General features: G+C 46.9%; 1 protein-coding gene across 1 annotated transcript in view; it reads left to right on the forward strand.

The window, feature by feature from the left end:
- ZC3H12D (zinc finger CCCH-type containing 12D) overlaps positions 1-23,681 on the forward strand; it is a 58,981-nt gene that overhangs the window by 21,440 nt on the left and 13,860 nt on the right. The window contains exon 4 of the mRNA XM_038760659.1: positions 676-1,079. Within this exon, the coding sequence (XP_038616587.1) occupies positions 772-1,079 (308 nt within the window). The 5' untranslated portion in view covers positions 676-771. The remainder of the gene's footprint in view (positions 1-675; positions 1,080-23,681) is intronic.

Here is a 23,681-nt window from a genome sequence, read left to right on the forward strand (position 1 = left end):
CGAGCGCTCCCGAACTAAGGCTAACAACGCTTTCCTGGGCTAGTAGAGCAAGTTTGGATTGGGCTTGCAAAAAAAAGCTCGCGCTGCCATCCAAGGAACACCGAACTGAAAAAGAAAAAAAAACGTGAAGCAGCAGGTGGATCCTAGGAACGCTGAACTCTAGAAGGAACCCCAAGAGGTCATCCGGTTCAGTCCCCTGCCACCACTTAGATGGCTCAGTAACCATGCAGGTCCAATCATGGTAAACTCTTTCCTTATCCGTCTCGGGGATGGATCGGGAATAGGATCTGGAGAGCGCTTTGGCCAGGAGTAGACTTCCCCTCAGTTTTTCGGTTTCATGTCGATTTTGCCCGAGCACTTAGAACCTGGTTTCTGCTGCATACTAAAGATATGTAAAGCCGTCGTGCTCTCCCTCCCACATTACACTCCCTTCCCCCCCAGTCTCCCCCCACTTGCTTAATGAAGTTTGCATTTGTTGGTGGTGGTGCACTTTTCAGATTGCACTAGTAAAAGCAAAGCGATTGCATCTGTGGCTCAGTAACCACAGCGAGCAGTTCAAAATCCCCAGTGGGACCGTGATTTCCTGAGAGATAAGGCTGGAGAGCAAGGGTATAAATATATTGTCCTTTCTGGTACGACAGCTTCACCGCGCTCTGATGACTTTCTTTCCTTCAGCTCATGTCTGCGTTTCTCGGCGGTTCGATCCGAGCCAAGTCCCGGTCCCAGCGGCTGGGCCGCAGCGCTTAGTCGGCCTGCAGGGTTGCCACGGAGATGGGGTCCCCTCCGGGGAAGCTGGACTTCCTCTGCAAGCTGGGGTACGCTAAGGAGGATGCCGTCAAAGTGCTGGCCAAGCTGGGGCCGAGGGCGCTGGTCAACGACGTCCTGCAGGAACTGATTCAGATGGGCAGCAGCCCTCGTGCCGAAGGGAGTCCCGGGCCCCAGCTCGTCGCCCGGGGCGCCTGCGGCAGCGCCGGAGCGTTGCCCAAGCAGCACCGCGGTGCCGATCCCGAACAGGAGGCAGGGGATACCACCGCCTCCCTGAGACCCATCGTGATTGACGGCAGCAACGTGGCGATGAGGTATTACTCGTTTGCTTGTCTCCTGAAACTTTCCCTCCTCTTTCCTCCCTCCCCCCACCCAGTTAAAATGCCCCTCTATCATAGCTGGGATGATTTTACGCGTCCGCTCCCTAAGGTTTCTGGGTGGCTTCAAGGGAGAGCGGAATTATTCGCTGAAAAATATAAATGATCCTATCATCATCTTACCTATTGCCAGTGCCTCACATCTCTCTGAGCCCCGTGTCCCTTGTTTGTACACACGTGGTTCAGAGGGGTTGCACCCTTCCAGGACAAGCGGCTCTTTGGTCGGTCTGCTTAGTCACTGCCGGGAACCAAGAACCAGCCATAGGAAACTGTTTGCCAGCAGCTAGTAAGATGCTGCTCTTTTCCCCCCGCTGAAGCTGAGTCACAGGATCGCGGCTAGATAGACAAGCAGCCCATGGGACCCTGTGTGTCATCAGATTGTCAAGGTGCCCAAATAGATGTCCCTCTAGACTGTAAACTCGATGTGGGCAGGGGATGTGTCTATCAGCTGTGTTGCATTATGCTCTCCCAAGAAATTAGTGCAGTTCCCGACTCACGGTAAGCACACCGTAAATACGATCGGTTGATTAGAGCTGAGGTATTAGGGATCAGGTGGATGAAGATGAAAGGTTAGAGATCAGATCAGTGGAAACAGCCCTGGGACCACAGGAGCTGGTTGGGCCAGACTGAATTCGGACGGTTGGGAGTATTTGAACCAGGGCTCACTAAAACGGGGGCTATTAAAACAGGGGCAGGGGAGATCTCTTCCCTTTGCCAGCGGGAGGGAGAGGAGGAATGTGGAAGGTTCAGAGCTTCTGCTCCCCAGCCTTGACCCCAAGCAAAAAGAAAAACCTATCTGAGGTCTTCTAGTCCTGGGAGATCCTGAATGATGCAGCTCGTATCAGAAGCCAAAGGACTCGAGGCGGAATGGAAAGTCGGGGAGAATTTTGGAGGTGAGATCTCAAGGGAACAAGCTGAAGAATGGAGAGTGCGCTGCCGTTAGAGCCAGTTTCTGGTTCTAGTGGCTGGCACCCTTGCTGGACTCTCAACATGCTGCTGTGTGTGTGTGCACACGCGCATTAAATTAAAATTGTGCATGATGAGGACATTCATTAAATACTCATTAGGTGCTAAGTACTAAGGTAGGTACAAGCTTATTAGAATAGGCACAGTGTCTGCCCCCACTATGGGTCTGTTTTGTCCCCATTTCAAAGATGAGAAAACTGAGGCTCAGAAGTCAAGTGACTTGACTAACGTCACAAAACAGGCCAGTGCCAGAATTGGGTGTAGAAACAGGGTCACCCGACCCTGTTCCCCACTGCTTCCACTAGACCATCAGCAAAGGTAAGGTTTTTGGGGATCAACTTTATTCTCATCTTGAAAATGATAGTGTCTTTCGAAGTAGGTGCTTCAGTTGGCACTATTTTCCGAGTTGAAACTGGATGAAACCGCCAGTGAAAAACCATTGCCCTCAGCCCGGTGGTTCTGCTGAAAGGCCTGTTTTGGTCGGAGATCCCAGAGCGTGGCACCTTCTGCAGTCTAAATGTAGGATACGGGGGCCGAAAGTAAGCTTGTTGTGGGCAGGGAATGTGTGTTTATTGTTGTATTGTACTCTCCCAAGCGCTTAGTACAGTGCTCTGCACACAGTCAGTGCTTAATAATTACAATTGAATAAATGAATGAACTTCCCAAGCACAGGATGCTAAGTCTCCTCACAGTAAAATGAGTGAGGATGCATGGTTTTCCTCCTGTTTTCTGGCCTGCTCCTTCTCACTCGCAAAATCAAGTAGATATTCCTTTTCCCTGCCCTAATCCTCAGTGCAAGGGAATTTCCAGCCAGCCGGCTGCACTTCCAAAAAATAGCGGAAGAACTGAAAGGGGAGAAGCACACCAAAGCTCCCGGACTGCGGAGCAGGAGGGCCGTTGGAAGTTAGGAATGGGGCAGGAGAGCCAGGAACCCAATACCTTTCTCCCTGATCGGACTTTCTGCCTCTCTTCTCCTGCCAAGTTCTCTCAGGCTGCTTCTCTGAGCACCAGTTTCCTCCTTCCATCTTCAAGCTCCCAACTCAACCAACTCCAAGTTCTGCCTTCTTCAGCCATCTCTTTCCTTGCCCCTCATCACTTTTCTGAAACATTTTGCCATAAGGTGTTTTTTTTTTAAGGTATTGAAGTGCTTACTATATACCCAGCACTGTTCTAAGCACTGGGATGGATCCAAGTTAGTCAAGTCAGTATTTATTCTTCTCTTTTCCCCGGTGCCAGATTTGAGATGATCCTTTGGACCTGCTTACAGACATCGTAGATTTCCTGCTGCATTTTCCTGTTCTTAACTGGATGTGTAGATAGCTAAAAATACTTTTATTATCAATCATTGGAGAGTACAGTATAACAGAGTTGGTGGATATGGTCCCTGCCCAAAGGAGCTTACAGTCAGTGGAAAAATAGGTGCCTAAGATTGTGTGGGCATTCATATACCTCAAAGACTTCACAACTTTGTGTGTGTTCGTGTATTACATGCGCGACCATGAAACACCCTCGATACCCTGGTGAAGCCTCCTCACACTTGGTCATGAAAAGGGAAGTATGGGGGAAGAGGTAAGGTGATATAGTTAAAATTTACTACAAGAAGTAGATGGGGAGTTTGGAAGTTTTGGTTCCAACTGTGGGCCCCTGACCTTTAGTGTGCTTCAAATGTACAATTTCCTGATGCAACTCTCTACCTCTCTAGGATGTTTTGAGGGTGCAGAGAGGTAATGGCAGAGAAGGTGCTTGAGAACTGAGGTACTCCACCCAAACCAGGCCCGGCCCAGAAAGCTGTCAGAAGTTGCCCACCTTGCTGATTGGAGCCACCGTGATCCCACACTCAATTTTTGGTTTTGTTTGGCAAGAGGCACTCCAATGTGGCCTAGTGACAGGAGCAGGGGCCCGGAAAGCTGGGGACCCGGCTTCTAACGTTGCCTCTCCATGTGCCCGCTGTGTGGCTTTGGGCAAGTGCCACAGTGTCCTCATCTGTAAAATGGGGGTTCACTGCCTGTTCTCCCTCCCCCTTAGACTGAGCCCCATGTGGGATGGGGACTGTGACCTGTTTAACACAGCGATTAGTGGTTGGCACGTAGTAAGCGCTTGACAGATACCCCGATTACTATGATTGTTCTCCTTGAATCTCGGAAAAACTGCTTTGGCTTCCTTTCTCTCAACCGTTTGGTGGATTTGACCAGACAATTTTAAGCCCTCTACCCCCAGAATAATAACAGTGACTGGATTTATGCTTTGGGTATCAGCTTATTGTAGAGGGGTTGCTAAAAGAAATGAGTCAATTTGCCCAGGCTCCCTCAGAAGAACAATCAGCTAATTTTAAATACACTGGGGCCAAGAGCCAAATAAACAAGGAAAATTTTATATACTGAACTGCTACACCCTGTACCTAACAAAATTTTCCGTCTGCTCACTTTTATAGCCAAACGGAATACGTTTGGATCTTACAAGCAGGAGTCATGACTTCATTTATCTTTCGCAAATGGAAGGTCAGCTTTAATTGGGACTCGAAGAAGCGCGGTGGTTTAGCAGATAGAGCAATAGACGGGAAAAGTTCGTCCTTATTTTTGGCTGTACAGATCTGTGGCATGAACTAGCGAGTTACTCAGGCCCTCGTTTGTCTTCATCTATAGGTTGGGCAAGAGGGACAGGCCTATCTATAGGACAAGAGGGCAGCAAAATGCTACGCATCCTTGGGAAAGGTAGAGAAGAATGAATCAGCAAGCACAGTTCTTCCATTATGCGGATGTGTCTGCATCTGGAATACTATTCAGTTCAAAATGGATTAGTTTAGGTTTTGTCTTTAAAATAAATATTGAACATTAGAAGAACAATTAATTCAGCATCCCGACTTAGATTGTGAGCCCTGTGCGGTTCAGGGATTGTGTCCAGTCTGATTAACTCGTATCTACCCCAGCGCTTCATCAATCAATTGATCAATCGGTAGTACTTATTGAGAACTTACTAAGAGCTTGAGAGAGTAGAATACAACAGAATTAGCTTCTAGACTGTGAGCCCATTATTGGGTAGGGATTGTCTCTATCTGTTGCCAAATTGTACTGTCCAAGCCCTTAGTACAGTGCTCTGCATACAGTAAGCGCTCAATAAATACGATTGAATGAATGAATGAGTTCTGGTGGCTGCTTGTGGACGTGATCCTGTTCTCTCTCCCATTTCCCCTGTGAGTAGTTTATTTTAATGTCCACCTCTCCCTCTAGACTATAAGCTCCTTGTGGGTGGGGAACCTATAACCCTAGTGCATTGTTCTCTCCCAAGCACCTAGCAGAGTGCTCTCTGCACACAGTAAGCACTCAACAAATACCATCGATCGATGGATGGATTGACTGGAGCAGCTTCTGAATGAAAATAGTTGGAAAATGACAGGACTTTTTGGTCCGGAGATAGGCAGGCCGAGAAGGGACCTCCCTGACCTCCATGGCAACGGGATCTGGGATCGTCAGACCTTGTGACAGCAGGGCTTTGGGTTCAAAAGAAGCTAAAGGAAAAACTTCCCCTCGCAGAGAGGGAGAAGTCAGCGGCATTTATTAACCACGAGAAGTTGTGCGGGCTGAAAATTAAGTTTGGGAAGACTGATGACCGAGAGTTCCTTAATGGGTTCGTAGGAGTTGGGAAATTCTGTGCTAGAATAACTTGCTAGATCGTGCCATAGTGGGGAATGTTGGAGGGAAAAGTTAAAGCTGTTGGAGGCTTTGAGGAAGATTTCAGTGGACGGTGGATCCGCGATAGGAAAGTTAAGGGTCTAATGGTGGTGTTGGGTGTGTTAAGGGAGATAGCTCCCATGCTGTTCCATCCGGCATCCTTAATACCTGTTTGGAGATGCAGTTCTGGGCAGGATGGATCATTGAGTTGATCCAAACTGTCACTCTGGCATTTCTCTGTGCTTATTTTCTTATAGTAACCGAAGTGGAACTACCATCTTGCTAAGGTCATTTTTACCAAACTTGCTGTCTATTTTGAAGCTGGGACTTCAAAATATCCGTTTACAGATTCACTGAAAAGGTTAGTGACAGGTTTATTGTTGGCCTAAAACCCATCATTTTTAGTAGTATAAATGTTGCAGAACGGTAACAGAATTAGGCCAACAATAAGGACCGTCTCTAGATGTCACCAACTTGTGCTTCCCAAGCGCTTGGTGCAGTGCTCTGCACACAGTAAGCACTCAATCAGTCAATCAATCAATCCATCAAACGTATTTATTGAGCGCTTACTGTGTGCAGAGCACTGTGCTAAGCGCTTGGGAAGTACAAGTTGGCAACAGATAGAGACGGTCCCTACCCAACAGTGGGCTCACAATAAATATGATTGAATGAATGAATGAATGAATGATGGCATTACCATCATATATTACCTGTATATATGCTTGTACATATTTATTACTCTGTTTATTTTACTTGTACGTATTCTATTTATTTTTTGTTAATACGTTTTGTTTTGTCGTCTGTCTCCCCCCCCCCTTCTAGATTGTGAGCCCGCTGTTGGATAGGGACCGTATCCATCTGTTGCCAACTTGTACTTCCCAAGTGCTTAGTACAGTGCTCTGCACACAGTAAGCGCTCAATAAATGCGAATGAATGAATGAATGAAATTCACTGTGTTCTGGCTTCCTGTTTGGGCATTTTCTTGGGCATTCTTGATTGTCACCCTTTTTCCCCTACAATGGACCTACCCTTCCACCCACTCCATCTCTCTCGCATCAGTCTTTCCAATCAGTCTCCCACCACGTTCTCACCCACTCTCTCTCTCTGCCCTCGCTTTTCAATTTGTCACTCCCTCACCTTTCCATGTTCTCTCATGTTTCTTGCTTCTCTGAGACTTCTCTTTCTCATTCTTTGTTTTCCTCACCTGTCTCTTCTTTTTCCCCACCTCCTTTTCTCTCGTGCCATTCTCTTATTTCCTGTCCTGTATTTTATTTCTTGTTCTGTTTTCCTTCTCTTTATTCCCCGAGTAATCGCCTCTCTAAAATTTTTATTCTCTTTCTTTGTTCCTCTCTCGCTTTCATCTCTTCCACAGGGTTTTCACTTTACTGTTTGATTCTTTTTATTTTCTCCCTCATCATATTAAGATGTATTCTCTTTCGTTTTTTCTTTCATTATTTCCTTTTGTTGGAGAACTCATGTCCAGCAGCAGCAGCAGCAGCATGTGAAAGGAGAACTTCTTTAAAGGCAACAAACATGCCGAAGAACTTGGATACCCTTTTTCCTCCCCTCCCTCCCTGCCCATAGCATTTAATGCTTTGTCGTGCGTCTGCTGTGTGACCTTGGGCAAATTACTTCACTTCTCTGTGCCTCAGTTACCTCATCTGTAAAATGGGAACTGAGACTGTGAGCCCCATGTGGGACAGGGACTCTGCCCAACCTGATTTGCTTATGGCCACCCCAGGACATAGTGCAGTGACTGGCACCTAATAAAACACTTAACAGATACCCAAATTATTATTATTATTGTTAATGCACATACCTTTTCATTCATTCAGTCGTATTTATTGAGCACTTACTGTGTGCAGAGCACTGTACTAAGCGCTTGGAAAGTACAATTTTAAAGCTTGTCACTTCCCCTTTTCTGTAAGTTATTTTAGTGTCTATTTCCCCCTGCCGGATTGTAAGCTCTTTGAGGTTAGAGAGTGTCCGCTAACTCTCTTGTACTCACCCAAGTTCACAGTACAGTGCTCTTCCCAAGAGTAGCGCTCAATCAATACTATTTTTTGATGGATTGAAAAGTTCTTAGGAGAGCTCCTTAGTAGTGAATTTGCTGACAGACACTTCAATGGAACACAAAATACTCACCACCAAACTCCCTATTGACCCCCGATCTGTACTTTTATTTATTAGTATTCTTTGTTGATGGAGATAATCCTTGCTTTTTTCATGCTGCTTTTAGGGAGTCTGTTCACTGAAATGCAGTAAAGCAAAAACAATAATGTGGAAAACACATGAAAACACACACACACACACGTCCCTTTCAGACACCAACACGTGTTTGCTGATGAGTTCACATTTCACCCACCCGCCCTCTTGCTCTGTGGCTGATATATATAATGTACATGGCCACAATACCGCAATTCTTTCCTTCTTTTTTTTTTTGTTTTCTATTCTTTTGATTTGTTGTTTCTCTTAAATCATTCTCCTGTGAACCTTGCCACCGTATTTGTGAAATTTGAGTGTGAAGAAGTGAATTGCTTCTTCAGAGAAGCCCAGGAGGACCTGGGCTCTAATCCTGGTTCTGCCATTTGTCTGCTATGTGATCTTGAGCAAGTCACGCAAACTTTTCTGTGCCGGTCCCTCACCTATAAAATGGGGATTAAGGTTGTGAGCCACGTGTGGGGCACGGATTGTGTCCAACCTGATTAGCTCATATCTACCCCAGCACTTAGTACACATAGTAAGTGCTGAACAAATGCCATTTAAAAGAAAAAAATTGCGCCAATAGAAGATGAGCGATCTGGAGCCCAGGTTTGAATGGAGCTGCTCAGTGCATTGACTATCACTGTAGTGACTCTTCTCAATCAGTTGATAGTGTTGATTGAGAGTATGGGAATGTATTTTGTGTTCCACTGAAGTGTCTGTCAACAAATTCACTAATAATTCACTCCCCCTCGTCCCCCTCTCTATCCCCCCCATCTTACCTCCTTCCCTTCCCCACAGCACCTGTATATATGTATATATGTTTGTACATATTTATTTATTTATGTATTTTACTTGTACATATCTATTCTGTTTATTTTATTTTGTTAGTATGTTTGGTTTTGTTCTCTGTCTCCCCCTTTTAGACTGTGAGCCCACTGTTGGTTAGGGACTGTATATGTTGCCAGCTTGGACTTCCCAAGCGCTTAGTACAGTGCTCTGCACACAGTAAGCGCTCAATAAATACGATTGATTGATTAATAATGAGCTCTCCTAAGTACCTTTCAATCCATCAAAAAATAGTATTGATTGAGTGCCACTCTTGGGAAGAGCACTGTACTGTGAACTTGGGTGAGTACAAGAGAGTTAGCGGACACTCTCTAACCTCAAAGAGCTTACAATCCGGCGGGGGGAAACAGACACTAAAATAACTTACAGAAAAGGGGAAGTGACAAGCTTTAAAATTGTACTTCCCAAGCACTTAGTACAGTGCTCCGCACACATCATCATCATCAATCGTATTTATTGAGCGCTTACTGTGTGCAGAGCACTGGACTAAGCGCTTGGGAAGTACAATTTTAAAGCTTGTCACTTCCCCTTTTCTGTAAGTTATTTTTAGTGTCTGTTTCCCCCTGCCAGATTGTAAGCTCTTTGAGGTTAGAGAGTGTCTGCTAACTCTCTTGTACTTACCCAAGTTCACAGTACAGTGCTCTTCCCAAGAGTAGCACTCAATCAATACTATTTTTTGATGGATTGAAAAGTACTTAGGAGAGCTCATTACTAATCAATCAATCGTATTTATTGAGCGCTTACTGTGTGCAGAGCACTGGACTAAGCACTTGGGAAGTACAAGTTGGCAACATATAGAGACGGTCCCTACCCAACCGTGGGCTCACAGTCTGAAAGGGGGAGATGGAGAACAAAACCGAACATACTCACAAAATAAAATAAATAGAATAGATACGTACAAGTAAAATAAATAGAGTAATAAATATGTACAAACATATATACAGCACACAGTAAGCGCTCAATAAATGCGATTGATTGATTGATTGCTTATTGTATGCAGAGCATTGCTAGGCTCTTGGTAGGTTCCCCCAAGGAACTGACCATCTAAGTGGGCAAGACAGTTATTAAAATCCATTGGGGGTACTACAGAGGCTATCCTAAACCGATGGGAATCTGCCCACCCTCTGCAGCTAGCCCGTTCTCTCTCTCTCCTGAGAGAGGTGGACAGCCAACGCACCCAGTAGCCGCCTCCAACACCCTGCTAGACGGGATGAAGGGCTCGGCCCCCGCCAATTTCCTGAGACAGGGAGCCTCGGTCCACTTGGAGGGAGAGCAGGCCCTTTTAGACTGTGAGCCCACTGTTGGGTAGGAACTGTCTCTATATGTTGCCAACTTGTACTTCCCAAGCGCTTAGTACAGGCTCTGCACACAGTAAGCGCTCAATAAATACGATTGATTGATTGATTGGGAGCAGCCTCAGCCAGGTGGCCTCCCGACAGCGCAGGTTCCTGGGTCGAGACATTGCAAGCACTGTTGGGTAGGGCCCGTCTCTATATGTTGCCAATTTGTACTTCCCAAGCGCTTAGGACAGCGCTCTGCACACAGTAAGCGCTCAATAAATACAACTGATGATGATGATGATTACAAGCGGGTCTGAGACCAGTCAGGAGCAGGGACTCGGCGATCGGCCGGACCCCGGGACGTGGAGGCGGCCGTTCTCCCGCCCTCCCTGACCCAGAGAAGCAGCGTGGCTCAGTGGAAAAAGCATGGGTTTTGAGGTCAGAGGTGAGGGGTTCAAATCCCAGCTCTGCCCATTGTCAGCTGGGTGACTCTGGGCAAGTGACTTCACTTCTCTGGGCCTCAGTGAGTTCATCTGTAAAACGGGGGTGAAGACTGTGAGCCCCCCCGGGGGACAACCTGATCACCTTTTAGACTGTGAGCCCACTGTTGGGGAGGGACTGTCTCTATATGTTGCCAACTTGGACTTCCCAAGCGCCTAGTACAGTGCTGTGCGCACAGTAAGTGCTCAATAAATACGATTGATTGATTGATTAACCTCCCCAGCGCTTAGAACAGTGCTTTGCACAGAGGAAGCGCTTAATAAATGCCATCGTTATTATCATTATTATTATTATAATGCCAACCTTGAGAAGCGGGAGCCCCAGGCCCGTGCTCCGACGCCTTCCCCGACCCAGGATGACTCCCTGCCATATGTCATTGGGAACTGACGGTTTTCCAAGCCTGGCCGGGCCGCCTCCTCTCCTCTTCCAGAAGCCCAACTCTCTGCCCGAGCAGAGCGGGGCAGTTGGTGATGGTTGGCAGGAAGGCTCGGGGCCTCCTCCCACGGGAGAGTTCAGCCCCGCTCAAGGCGGGCGAGGCAGGCAGGCCGTCGGGCAACCTCCAGGCAGAGTCGGTCAGTCTGTCATCATCATCAATCGTATTTATTGAGCGCTTACTATGTGCAGAGCACTGTACTAAGCACTTGGGAAGTACAAATTGGCAACATATAGAGACAGTCCCTACCCAACAGTGGGCTCACATTCTAAAAGGGGGAGACAGAGAGCAAAACCAAACATACTAACAAAAGAAAATAAATAGAATAGATATGTACAAATAGAATAGAGTAATAAATATGTACAGACATATATACATATATATAGGTGCTGTGGGGAAGGGAAGGAGGTAAGATGGGGGGGATGGAGACGGGGACGAGGGGGAGAGGAAGGAAGGGGCTCAGTCTGGGAAGGCCTCCTGGAGGACGTGAGCTCTCAGCAGGGCCTTGAGAAGCGGGATATATAGAAGTCTGTCATATATATTGAGTGCTTACTGTGTGCTGTACTTCAGAGAGTACAATATGACAATAGACAGACACATTCCCTGCCCGCAATGAGCCTACAGTCTAGAGAAGGAAGGCGGAGTCGGGTTCAGGATTTCCGTCAGCTTCTTTGGGACGGCGCTAGTCCCGGCCGGCTACAGGGTGCTGGACTCACTCGAGTTGTGGCTTCAGGGTGGCAGCCCATCCCTCCCATCGCAGCTCCACTTTGGCTCCCCAGTGAAGGCCGGGGTCGGCGCTACCGTCGAGGCAACCGAGGCACGTCCGCTTCAGCGGGGGAAGACAGGAAGGAGTGGATGGGGCTGCTCTTTCCTCCCCGGTTCTTGCCGGGAGGCGAGAGACGAAGTAAAGAAAAACAAAGGGCAGCTTTCAAGGGCTACTGTTCCAACTTGTACTTCCCAAGCGCTTAGTACAGTGCTCTGCACACAGCGCTCAATAAATACGATTGAATGAATGAACGAAGGGGGGTAAATGTGACTTTGTTTGCGGGATGTTTACGTTGGATCGTGCAATGGCTACGTCTAGTTGTTCCTTAATATTAAATGATGGTTGGCTGCAAGATCAATCAGTCGTATTTACTGGGCGCTTACTGTGTGCAGGACACTGCTTGGAGAGTACAACACAATATAACGGACACATTTCCTGCCCACAATAAACTTACAGTCTAGAGGGGGCTAAGAGGAGCTCAGTGTTCCCTAAGGGGAGAAATGACAGGCTACTAGTTAAGTGAGTCATTTGAGAAAAATACAAGCCTCATCCCCAGCATTTAGGGAGCCCAGAAAGGTCACTCAGGGTGGGCGGGCTGGGGGAGGGAGGAGAGTGTCACCTGATGCAGCCCCAAATCCTTCTCCTGGGCTGGAAAATGGCTACAGCAGCATCATCATCATCAATTGTATTTATTGAGCGCTTACTGTGTGCAGAGCACTGTACTAAGGGCTTGGGAAGTCCAAGTTGGCAACATATAGAGACAGTCCCTACCCAACAGTGGGCTCACAGTCTAAAAGGGGGAGACAGAGAACAAAACCAAACATACTAACAACAAAATAAAATAAATAGAATAGATATGTACAAGTAAAATAAATAGAGTAATAAGTATGTACAAGCATATATACAGGTGCTGTGGGGAAGGGAAGGAGGTAACATGGGGGGATGGAGAGGGGGGAGAGGAAGGAAGGGGCTCAGTCTGGGAATGGTGATGGGAAAGCAGGATAGAAGGCCTTCTCCCTCCCCTTCACCCCTGGTGAGAGTCAACCCAGTTGTGGGGCTCTCTGGCAGTCAGTAAATGGTATTCACTGAGTGCTTACTGTGTGCAGAACTCTGTACTAAGCGCTTGGGAAAGTACGGTACAGTGGAGCTGGTTGACATTCTTCTTGCCCCAATGAGCTTCCAGTCTAGAGACTGTTTTTGTGTATGGTCTCTGCCCTGCTCCTCTAAGGGTCTCTGAGGGTACGTACCTGGTGGCAGGCGTGACTTTCCCCAAATAGACGTGGAATGTCCTCTCACCTCCGGACAATGTCTCCCCACCTTCAAAACCTTATTTAAAGCACATCTGCAAGAGGCCTTCCCTGACTAATCCCTCATTTCCTCTCCTCCCACTTCCTTCTGTGTCACCCTTGATTTTTGGATTCACGCCCTTCATGTCTGTCTCCCCTCCTGGACTGGAAACTCATCGTGGGCAGGGAACGTGCCTGACAACACCCTCCCTGGTGCTTAGTACGGTGCTCTGCGCACAGTAGTGCTCGATAAACTGGTTGATTGATTAGAGACAGCGAGGCGCAAGCCCGCAGAAGTCAGACGGCTTTGGGCCACGGTAAAGCCCGTCTTTGACTCCCTGAGCTAGAGTCAGAGGCTGAAGGTTCGGAGGAAACAGGAGGAACTGAGGCAGCTGGGTTTTATGGGGCTTTCTCCTTCAGCCAAGGTGGATTTTGTAAATGATTTCCTTGGGAGTTTTTCAGACTCTTGTATTGTACATTGGGGGTTTTCTCCCCAAGTTCCCCTTAGCCCCCTGTGAGACCTCTCATTTGAGGAACTGAGATCTGTAGGTGAGGTCTTTTCCTCCCCTGCCTAGAGCATCTTTGCTGGGCGGAAGGGAACGGGCTCTCCCCTTCTCCCCCCACATCTTGATTCCGCCAACTGTCAGCTGTGTGACTTTGGGGCAGTCACTTCACTTCTCTGTGCCTCAGTTCCCTCACCTGTAAAATGGGGATTAAGACTGTGAGCCCCCCTTGGGACAACCTGATCACCTTGTAACCTCCCCAGTGCTTAGAACATAGTAAGCACTTAATAAATGCCATTATTATTATTATTATCTTCACCCACCTGCCATGCCACTGTTTATTAACACCAAGAATACCCACTTCTGTCACCGCAGACTTTATTGGGCTAAGGGCCCGTCCTTCCCCTTCATTTTTCCTGTTCAGGATCTTTTCTGCCCAAGACGTAAAGAAGCCGCAGCGTGAAGGATCAAGTAAGATCAATCAATCAATCGATCGTATTTACTGAGCGCTTACTATGTGCAGAGCACTGTACTAAGCGCTTGGGAAGTACAAATCTGGGGAAGAATTATCCCGATCGTTGAAGGTTGCGGAATTTCTCTCGCTAGAGATTGCTACCGGCGGGGCAGGTTCTCGCGTGTCCGTTTGGGATAGGAGAGGTGTGGTCTTGGCCGCAGGCAGAGAGATGCGGCGGATGGATGATTGAGCCGCGCAAGACTGGAAGCTCGTTGAGGGCAGGGATCGCTGTCGGAGTGTACTTTCCTAGTGCTTAGTAAACAGAATTAATGATGATAGGACTCAGCAGCCTGGGGTTTGTCACCGCCTGACTGGGCTCTGGGCTGGGTCGGACGAGGCCCAAAAGACTCAGACTGGGGTGAGTTGGCTCAAGCCGCCCCTCTTGCCTCTCTTCCGATTAGGGTCAATGAATGAGAGGAAGTGGGGTGAAGTGTTGAGGTAAACGAGTGGTTTTTATGAAGTTCTTACTTTGGGCTAAGCTCTGTGCTAGGGAAGATCCAAGATCATCAGATTGTACCCGGTCTAAGAGGGAGGGAGAAACAGGTATTTTATCCCCATTTCGCAGTTGAGGGAACAAGTACAGGGCAGGTAGATGATTCGTCTAAGGGCGTACTTCCCAAGTGCTTAGTACAGTGCTCTGCACGCAGTAAGCGCTCAATAAATACGATCGAATGAATGAATGACTACAGCAGGCAGGTGGCAAAGCCAGATTAGAACCAGATCTCCTGACCGCCCATCAAATTCTCTTTCCAGTTATCCACACTGTTTCCTGCTGTCCCTCACAGGTGATGCATTCAGTTTCTGTTCTCCCTCTTACTGGGACTGTAGGGACTGTCTCTATATGTTGCCAATTTGTACTTCCCAAGTGCTTAGTACAGTGCTCTGCACATAGTAAGCGCTCAATAAATACGATTGATGATGATGATGATGATGATGACTGTGTCCAACCCAATTAGCTTGTATCCATCCTGGTGTACTTACTGCAGTGCTTGGCACCTAGTAAGGGCTGGAATGTCACAATGATCTTTATTATTATGATACTACCTTACCTCCCTGCTTTCCGACTACAACCCAGCCCTCACACTTTGCTCATCCGATGCCAACCTACTCGCCGAACTCGATCTCGTCTATTTTGCCACCGACCGTTGCCCACATCCTGCCTCTGGCCTGGCACTCAACTGCCGATCAACCGTCCCCACCCTTAGAGCCTTATTAAAAGCACATCTCCTCCAAGAGGTCTTCCTTGACTGAGTCCTCATTTCCTCTTCTCCCACTTCCTTTTGGGTCACCTTTGCACTTGGATTTGCACCCATTATTCACCCCTCCCTCAGTCCCACAGAACTTATCTATATATCCGTAAGTTATGTCTTTATATTCATGTCTCCATCCCTCGACTGTAAACTTGTTGTGGGCAGGGAACTTGTTTACCGACTCTGATATAGCGCTTTGTACAGTGGAACACCAGTGGAATTCTAGAATTAACAGTAGATTAAAATAATCACATTTATAACACTGCAGAGACCTTAAGTGCTAAACCAGTGGAGTCTGACTACAGAATTGGCGTTTTCCCACACTGTTAACAAAGCAATTACCATTGCACCCATTATCCACCCCTCCCTCAGCCCCACAGAACTTATCTATATATCTGTAAGTTATTTCTTTATATTAATGTCTCCATCCCTCGACTGTAAACTCGCTGTGGGCAGGGAACTTGTTTATCGACTCTGATATAGCGCTTTGTACAGTGGAACACCAGTGGAATTCTAGAATTAACAGTAGTTTAAAATAATCGCATTTATAACACTGCAGAGACCTTAAGTGCTAAACCAGTGGAGTCTGACTAGAGAACTGGCGTTTTCCACACTGTTAACAAAGCAATTACCAATGGCCTTTTTGCATTTTTTTCTTTAATGAGGAATAATTCCCCTTCCTTCCTCTCCCCCTCCCCTTCCTTCCTCTCCCCTTCATCCCCCTCTCCATCCCCCACATCTTACCTCCTTTCCTTCCCCACAGCACCTGTATATATGTCTGTACATATTTATTACTCTATTTATTTTACTTGTGCATATCTATTCTATTTATTTTATTTTGTTAGTATGTTTGGTTTTGTTCTCTGTCTCCCCCTTTTAGACTGTGAGCCCACTGTTGGGTAGGGACTGCCTCTATATGTTGCCAACTTGTACTTCCCAAGCACTTAGTACAGTGCTCTGCACACAGTAAGCGCTCAGTAAATATGATTGATTGATTGACTGTCTCTATATGTTGCCAACTTGTACTTCCCAAGCGCTTAGTACAGAGCTCTGCACACAGTATGTGCTCAATAAATATGATTGATAATACTGCATGTAGAGAAGACCTCCTACTTAAAGGCTTGAAATATATCCTTTTAAATCAGATCATTTTTAATAGCTTATATACACTGTTGTTGGAATGGTATACATTTTTGAAGCCCTCTGCATTTTGTGGTAGATTGAACTGTATGACTTTTAAACTGCAAATGGAAGCGCTTTGTACAGTGCTCTACACGTAGTAAGTACTTTATAAGTATGATTGATTGATAGATTAGCCCCTGCCGGCTTTCGGCTGTTAGGCTGTTTGTACATATTAGGTTTGTACATATTTATTACTCTATTTATTTATTTATTTATTTATTTATTCATTTTACTTGTACATATCTATTCTATTTATTTTATTTTGTTAGTATGTTTGGTTTTGTTCTCTGTCTCCCCCTTTTAGACTGTGAGCCCACTGTTGGGTAGGGACTGTCTCTATATGTTGCCAACTTGTACTTCCCAAGTGCTTAGTACGGTGCTCTGCACACAGTAAGCGCTCAATAAATACAATTGAATGAATGAATGAACAAGCTAGTTGAGCCCCACAGTGTGGGGCTGGGTCCCTGCCGGAGTGGAGCTTGCTGTCACCCCTGAGGATGGGTTAGCCCGGAGGGGATGGGGGCACTTAGAGAAGCAGCGTGGCCCAGTAGAAAGAGCCCGGGCTTTGGAGTCAGAGGGCGTGGGTTCAAATCCCGGCTCTGCCAATAGCCAGCTGTGTGACTTTGGGCAAGTCACTTAACTTCTCTGGGCCTCAGTTACCTCATCTGGGGATTAAGACTGTGAGCCCCCGGCGGGACAGCCTGATCACCTTGTAACCTCCCCAGCGCTTAGAACAGTGCTTTGCACATAGTAAGCGCTTAATAAATGCTATTATTATTGTTATTATTATTATTATTATTATTATTATTATTATTATTATTATTACTTGTCTGGTGGCCAGGGAAGAAGGAGAGGAGGGGATGGGGAGGGGCAGGCCCAGGGCCAGGAGATAGGCAGGGGTGGGACCATCCCCTGCTACCTAGCAACAGCACACCAGGCATCCCCACCCTTTTTAAAATTATTATAGTATTTGCTAAGCGCTTATGATGTGCAGAGCACTGTACTAAGCGCTTGGGAGAGTACGAAGTGACAATAAACAAAACACATTCCCTGCGAGCTGGTAGCAGCGTGGCTCAGTGGAAAGAGCCCGGGCTTTGGAGTCGGAGGTCATCGGTTCCAATCCCGGCACCACCACTTGTCAGCTGCGTGACTTCGGGCAAGTCACTTCACTTCTCTGGGCCTCAGTTCCCTCATCTGTAAAATGGGGATGAAGACTGTGAGCCCCCCCCGTGGGACAACCTGATCACCTTGTAAACTCCCCAGCGCTTAGAACAGTGCTTTGCACATAGTAAGCGCCTAATAAATGCCATTATTATTATCGTAGTTAATCAGGTTGGACTCAGTCCTGGTCCCACATGTGGCTCGCAGTCTTAATCTTCGTTTCACAGATGAGGTAACCGAGGCACAGAGGAGTGAAATGACTTGCCCAAGGTCACCCAGCTGACAAGTGGCGGAGCTGGGATTAGAACCCGGGTCCTTCTGACGCCCGGGCCTGTGCTCTCTCCACTAGGCCATTGGAAATTTGGCTTTTGGAGCAAGCGTAGCTTGGTTCTGTGTTCTGCTCGTGTGTTTCAGAGGCCAGAAATACGGAAATACAGAGGTCATTTGGGAATGTTTTGAGACCAACAGGATGGGTTGCGGAACCCCCTGAGCCATTTTTGTCGCTCAGGGAGACTTCAGCAGTTCTGCTTATCGAGGCAATGAGAGATTTCTAAGGAACAATCCTATAAGTGAGAGAAAGTGTGTGTGTGAGTGTGAGAGAGATATGTATATGTTTGTATGTATTTATTACTCTATTTTATTTGTACATATTTATTCTATTGATTTTATTTTGTTAATTTGTTTTGTTCTCTGTCTCCCCCTTCTAGACTGTGAGCCCACCGTTGGGTAGGGACTGTCTCTATATGTTGCCAACTTGGACTTCCCAAGCGCTTAGTACAGTGCTCTGCACACAGTAAGTGCTCAATAAATCATCATCATCATCATCATCAATCGTATTCAATAAATACGATTGAATGAATGAATGAGGGAGAGAGAGAGAGAGAATGGCATAGTAGAGCATAGGCCTGGGAATTAGAAGGTCATGGGTTCTAAGCCCAGCTCTGCCACTGTTCGGCTGTGTGACCTTGCGTAAGTCACTTTACCTCTCTGGGCCTCAGTTATCACATCTGCAAAATGGGGATTGAGACTGTGAGCTCCATGTGGGACAGGGACTGTGTCCAATCCTATTTGCTTGTATCAATCAATCAATCAATCAATCGTATTTATTGAGCGCTTACTATGTGCAGAGCACTGTACTAAGCACTTGGGAAGTACAAATTGGCATCACATAGAGACAGTCCCTACCCAACAGTGGGCTCACAGTCTAAAAGGGGGAGACAGAGAACAGAACCAAACATACCAACAAAATAAAATAAGTAGGATAGAAATGTACAAGTAAAATAAATAAATAAATAAATAGAGTAATAAATATGTACAACCATATATACATATATACAGGTGCTGTGGGGAAGGGAAGGAGGTAAGACGGGGGGATGGAGAGGGGGACGAGGGGAGAGGAAAGAAGGGGCTCAGTCTGGGAAGGCCTCCTGGAGGAGGTGAGCTCTCAGCAGGGCCTTGAAGGGAGGAAGAGAGCTAGCTTGGCGGAGGGGCAGAGGGAGGGCATTCCAGGCCCGGGGGATGACGTGGGCCGGGGGTCGATGGCGGGACAGGCGAGAGCGAGGTACAGTGAGGAGATTAGTGGTGGAGGAGCGGAGGGTGCGGGCTGGGCAGTAGAAGGAGAGAAGGGAGGTGAGGTAGGAGGGGGCGAGGTGATGGACAGCCTTGAAGCCCAGGGTGAGGAGTTTCTGCTTGATGCGCAGATTGATCGGTAGCCATTGGAGGTTTTTGAGGAGGGGAGTAATATGTCCAGAGCGTTTCTGTATCTACCTGTATCTACCCCAGCAATTAGTATAGTGCTTGGCACACAGTAAGCGTATAACAAATGCCACTATTATTAGTGTTATTATGCATGCACACGTGCCCAGACCCTCACCCGATCGCCTGTGTTATCAAAAACTTGGCTTTGGAGGGATTAAGCAGCCAGGGTCAAAGAAGGAAACTGAGGCTTTCATTGAAGTCATTCGTATATCTTCAAGATTGTTGGCGGGAGTTTATCTTAACATTATCTCGCACTAAATAGTGCACACGTTTCCTTGTGCCGGGGCAAGCAAATTCAGGGAAACGGTTTTGGTCATTTTTCTTACCAAGGAGCCTGGCGGGGGAGTGAGCCTGATGGTTTCACATCCTTCTGAGCCCGGGCTTGGGAATCAGAGGTCATGGGTTCGAATTCCGGCTCCGCCACTCGTCAGCTGTGTGACTTCGGGCAAGTCACTTCACTTCTCTGGGCCTCAGTTCCCTCCTCTGTAAAATGGGGATCAAGACTGTGAGCCCCACGTGGGGCAACCTGATCACCTTGTATCCCCCCTGGCGCTTAGAACAGTGCTTTGCACATAGTAAGCGCTTAACAAAAGCCATCATCATTATTATTATTCTGGGGCCTTAGTTGAGGGATAGTGATTGAATCCAGAATTCTCGTCACTAGGTGATTTTGAGCCCATTATCCTCCGTCTTGATTTATGACACCCCCAAGCGAGGCAAAAAAAAATCATTAGATTTTAGCAGGATTTCTTTAAAGCTCCACAGCATGAGTTTCTAAGTCAAACAAGAAGTAGTAATAGTATCAAGTGCTTACTGTGTGCAGAGCACTGTGAGTACAGTGGGGAGCTCACTGGCCTGGGATTCGTGAAATGTGAACAAGGGTAGCCAATCAATCAATCAATCAATCGTATTTATTGAGCGCTTACTGTGTGCAGAGCACTGTACTAAGCGCTTGGGAAGTACAAGTCGGCAACACAACTTGTCAGAATAATGATGGTGTTTATTAAGTGCCAAGAACCGGGTTAAGTGTTGGAGTAGGTGCAAGATAATCGGGTCAGACAGCCCCTTACCAACTCGGGGCTTGAAGTGTAAGAGGGACTAAGAGTATCCCCTCTACTCCATCTTAATCCTCCTTGACCTTTCTGCTGCCTTCAACACTGCCGTCCAACCCCCTTCTCCTGGAAAAATGGTCCAACCTTGGGTTTCACCGACGTGGTCCAATCCTGGTTCCCGTCCTATCTCTCCGGCTGCTCCTTCTCAATCCCTTTCACCGATTCCTCTGCCTCCTGCCCCGTAACTGTGAGTGTCCCTCAAGGCTCAGTTCTGGGTCCCCTTCTAGTCTTCCTCTACACCCACTCCCTTGGAGAACTCATTTGCTCCTCTGGCTTCAACTACCACCTCTATGCGGATGATTCCCAAGTCTACACCTCCAACCCCAATCTCTCTCCCTCTCTGCCGTCTCATATTTCCTCCTGCCTTCAGATGTCCTGCCGACACCTAACACTTAACACGTCCAAAACAGAACTTCTTTTCTTGCCACCCAAACCCTGTCTTTTCCATCACTGTGGATGACACCATCATCCTTTCTATCTCACAAGCCTGTTATCTTGCCGTGATCCGTGACTTATCTTTCTCATTCCACCCATGTATTCAATCTGTCACCAAATCCTGTTGGTTCATTCATTCATTCAATCGCATTTATTGAGTGCTTACTGTGTGCAAAGCACTGTACTAAGCGCTTGGGAAGTTCAATTTCCCTTCACAACATTGCTAACATCTGCTCTCTCCTCTTCATCCACACTGCTACCACCTTAATAATAATAATGACATTTGTTAAGTGCTTACTATGTGCAAAGCACTGTTCTAAGTGCTGGGGAAGATACAAGGTGATCAGGTTGTCCCACGTGGGGCTCACAGTTTTAATCCCCATTTTACAGATGAGGGAACTGGGGCACAGAGAAGTGAAGTGACTTGCCCAAAGTCACACATCTGACAAGTGGCAGAGTTAGGATTTGAACCCATGACCTCTGACTCCCAAGCCCGGGCTCTTTCCACTGAGCCACGCTGCTTCTCTGGTAATACCTGTATATATGTATATACATTTGTACATATTTATTACTCTATTTTACTTGTACATATCTATTCTATTTATTTTATTTTGTTAGTATGTTTGGTTTTGTTCTCTGTCTCCCCCTTCTAGACTGTGAGCCCACTGTTGGGTAGGGACTGTCTCTATATGTTGCCAACTTGTGCTTCCCAAGCGCTTAGTACAGTGCTCTGCACACAGTAAGCGCTCAATAAATACGATTGATTGATTGATTGATGGATTACTATCCCACCTTGTTTACTGTATCAACTTTCTTGCTGACCTTCCTGTCTCTCCCCACTTCAGTCTGCACTTCACTCTGCTGCCAGGATCGTTTTTCTGCATAACCATTCGTTCCGCGTTTCCCCACTCCTCAAGAACTTCCAGCAGTTGCCTCTCCTCCTCCTCATCAAACAGAAACTTGTTACAAGGCTTTTCAAAGCCCTCAATCACCTTGCCCCTCTCTACCTTCCCTCCTCCAGGAGGCCTTCCCAGACTGAGCCCCTTCCTTCCTCTCCCCCTCATCCCCCTCTTCATCCCCCTCATCTTACCTCCTTCCCTTCCCCACAGCACCTGTATATATGTATATATGTTTGTACATATTTATTACTCTATTTATCTTCCTTGTACATATCTATTCTATTTATTTTATTTTGTTAGTATGTTTGGTTTTGTTCTCCGTCTCCCCCTTTTAGACTGTGAGCCCACTGTTGGGTAGGGACTGTCTCTATATGTTGCCAACTTGGACTTCCCAAGCGCTTAGTACAGTGCTCTGCACACAGTAAGCACTCAATAAATACGATTGATTGATTGATTCCTGATTTGCTACTATAACCCACTCCGCACACTTGTCTTCTGTAATGCCAACCTACTCACTGTACCTCCATCTCACCTATCTCGATGACGACGACTTGCCCACGACCTGCCTCTGGCCTGGAACATCCTCCCTCTTCATATCCGACAGACGATCACTCTCCCCACCTTCAAACCCTTACTTTATCAACATCATCATCATCAATTGTATTTATTGAGCGCTTACCGTGTGCAGAGCACTGTACTAAGCGCTTGGGAAGTCCAAGTTGGCAACATATAGAGACGGTCCCTACCCAACAGTGGGCTCACAGTCTACCTCCTCCAGGAGGCCTTCCCAGACTGAGCCCCTTCCTTCCTCTCCCCCTCGCCCCCCTCTCCATCCCCCCATCTTACCTCCTTCCCTTCCCCACAGCACCTGTATATATGTATATATGGTTGTACATATTTATTACTCTATTTATTTATTTATTTATTTATTTTACTTGTACATTTCTATCCTATTTATTTTATTTTGTTGGTATGTTTGGTTCTGTTCTCTGTCTCCCCCTTTTAGACTGTGAGCCCACTGTTGGGTAGGGACTGTCTCTATGTGTTGCCAATTTGTACTTCCCAAGCGCTTAGTACAGTGCTCTGCACATAGTATGCGCTCAATAAATACAATTGATTGATTGATTGATTGATTAAAAGAGTTTGTATTAATGTCTCTCTTCCCCTCTAAGAGTGTAAACTCATTGTGGGCAGAGTATTTGCCTGCCGAATCTGTTACGCTGAACCCTCCCAAGTGTTCAGCATGGTGCTTTACACACAGCGAGTGCTCAATCCATAAGCGCTTAGTACAGTGTTCTGCACACAGTAAGCGCTCAATAAATACGATTGAATGACTGCATGAATGTGGTTGATTGATGTTACAGATGAAGAAACTTAGATCCGGTAAGGTAAGTGACTTACTGTAGATCTCTCAGCAGGCGAAAGAGACAAGGACTAGATCCCTGCAGAAATCTGGGATCCTGTGCTCTTTCCACTAAGCCATGCTGGGGCGGCAGGATGCGCAGGGCCCTCGGAGCGACCCCCGGGTAACGGGGATGGGACACTGGCCCAAAACACCCGAGTTTTCCCCAATCACACGCAGGGCCGGGGGCGTGGATGGGAGAGAGAGGCCACACGGGAGCTCTGGACGGAGAGGAAGGAAGGAAATTATCGGTTGAATGAATGGAGGCAATCCAAATGCCCCTCTCAGGCAGTCCTTGGGCTTATCGTACAATTGCTTCCTGAAAATCGCATCTTAAAATGCCGATTGGATTTGGATACCTGTAGATATGTA

The sequence above is a fragment of the Tachyglossus aculeatus genome, chromosome 2 (assembly GCF_015852505.1).
Source record: "Tachyglossus aculeatus isolate mTacAcu1 chromosome 2, mTacAcu1.pri, whole genome shotgun sequence".
In the NCBI taxonomy this organism is placed as follows: Eukaryota; Metazoa; Chordata; class Mammalia; order Monotremata; family Tachyglossidae; genus Tachyglossus; species Tachyglossus aculeatus.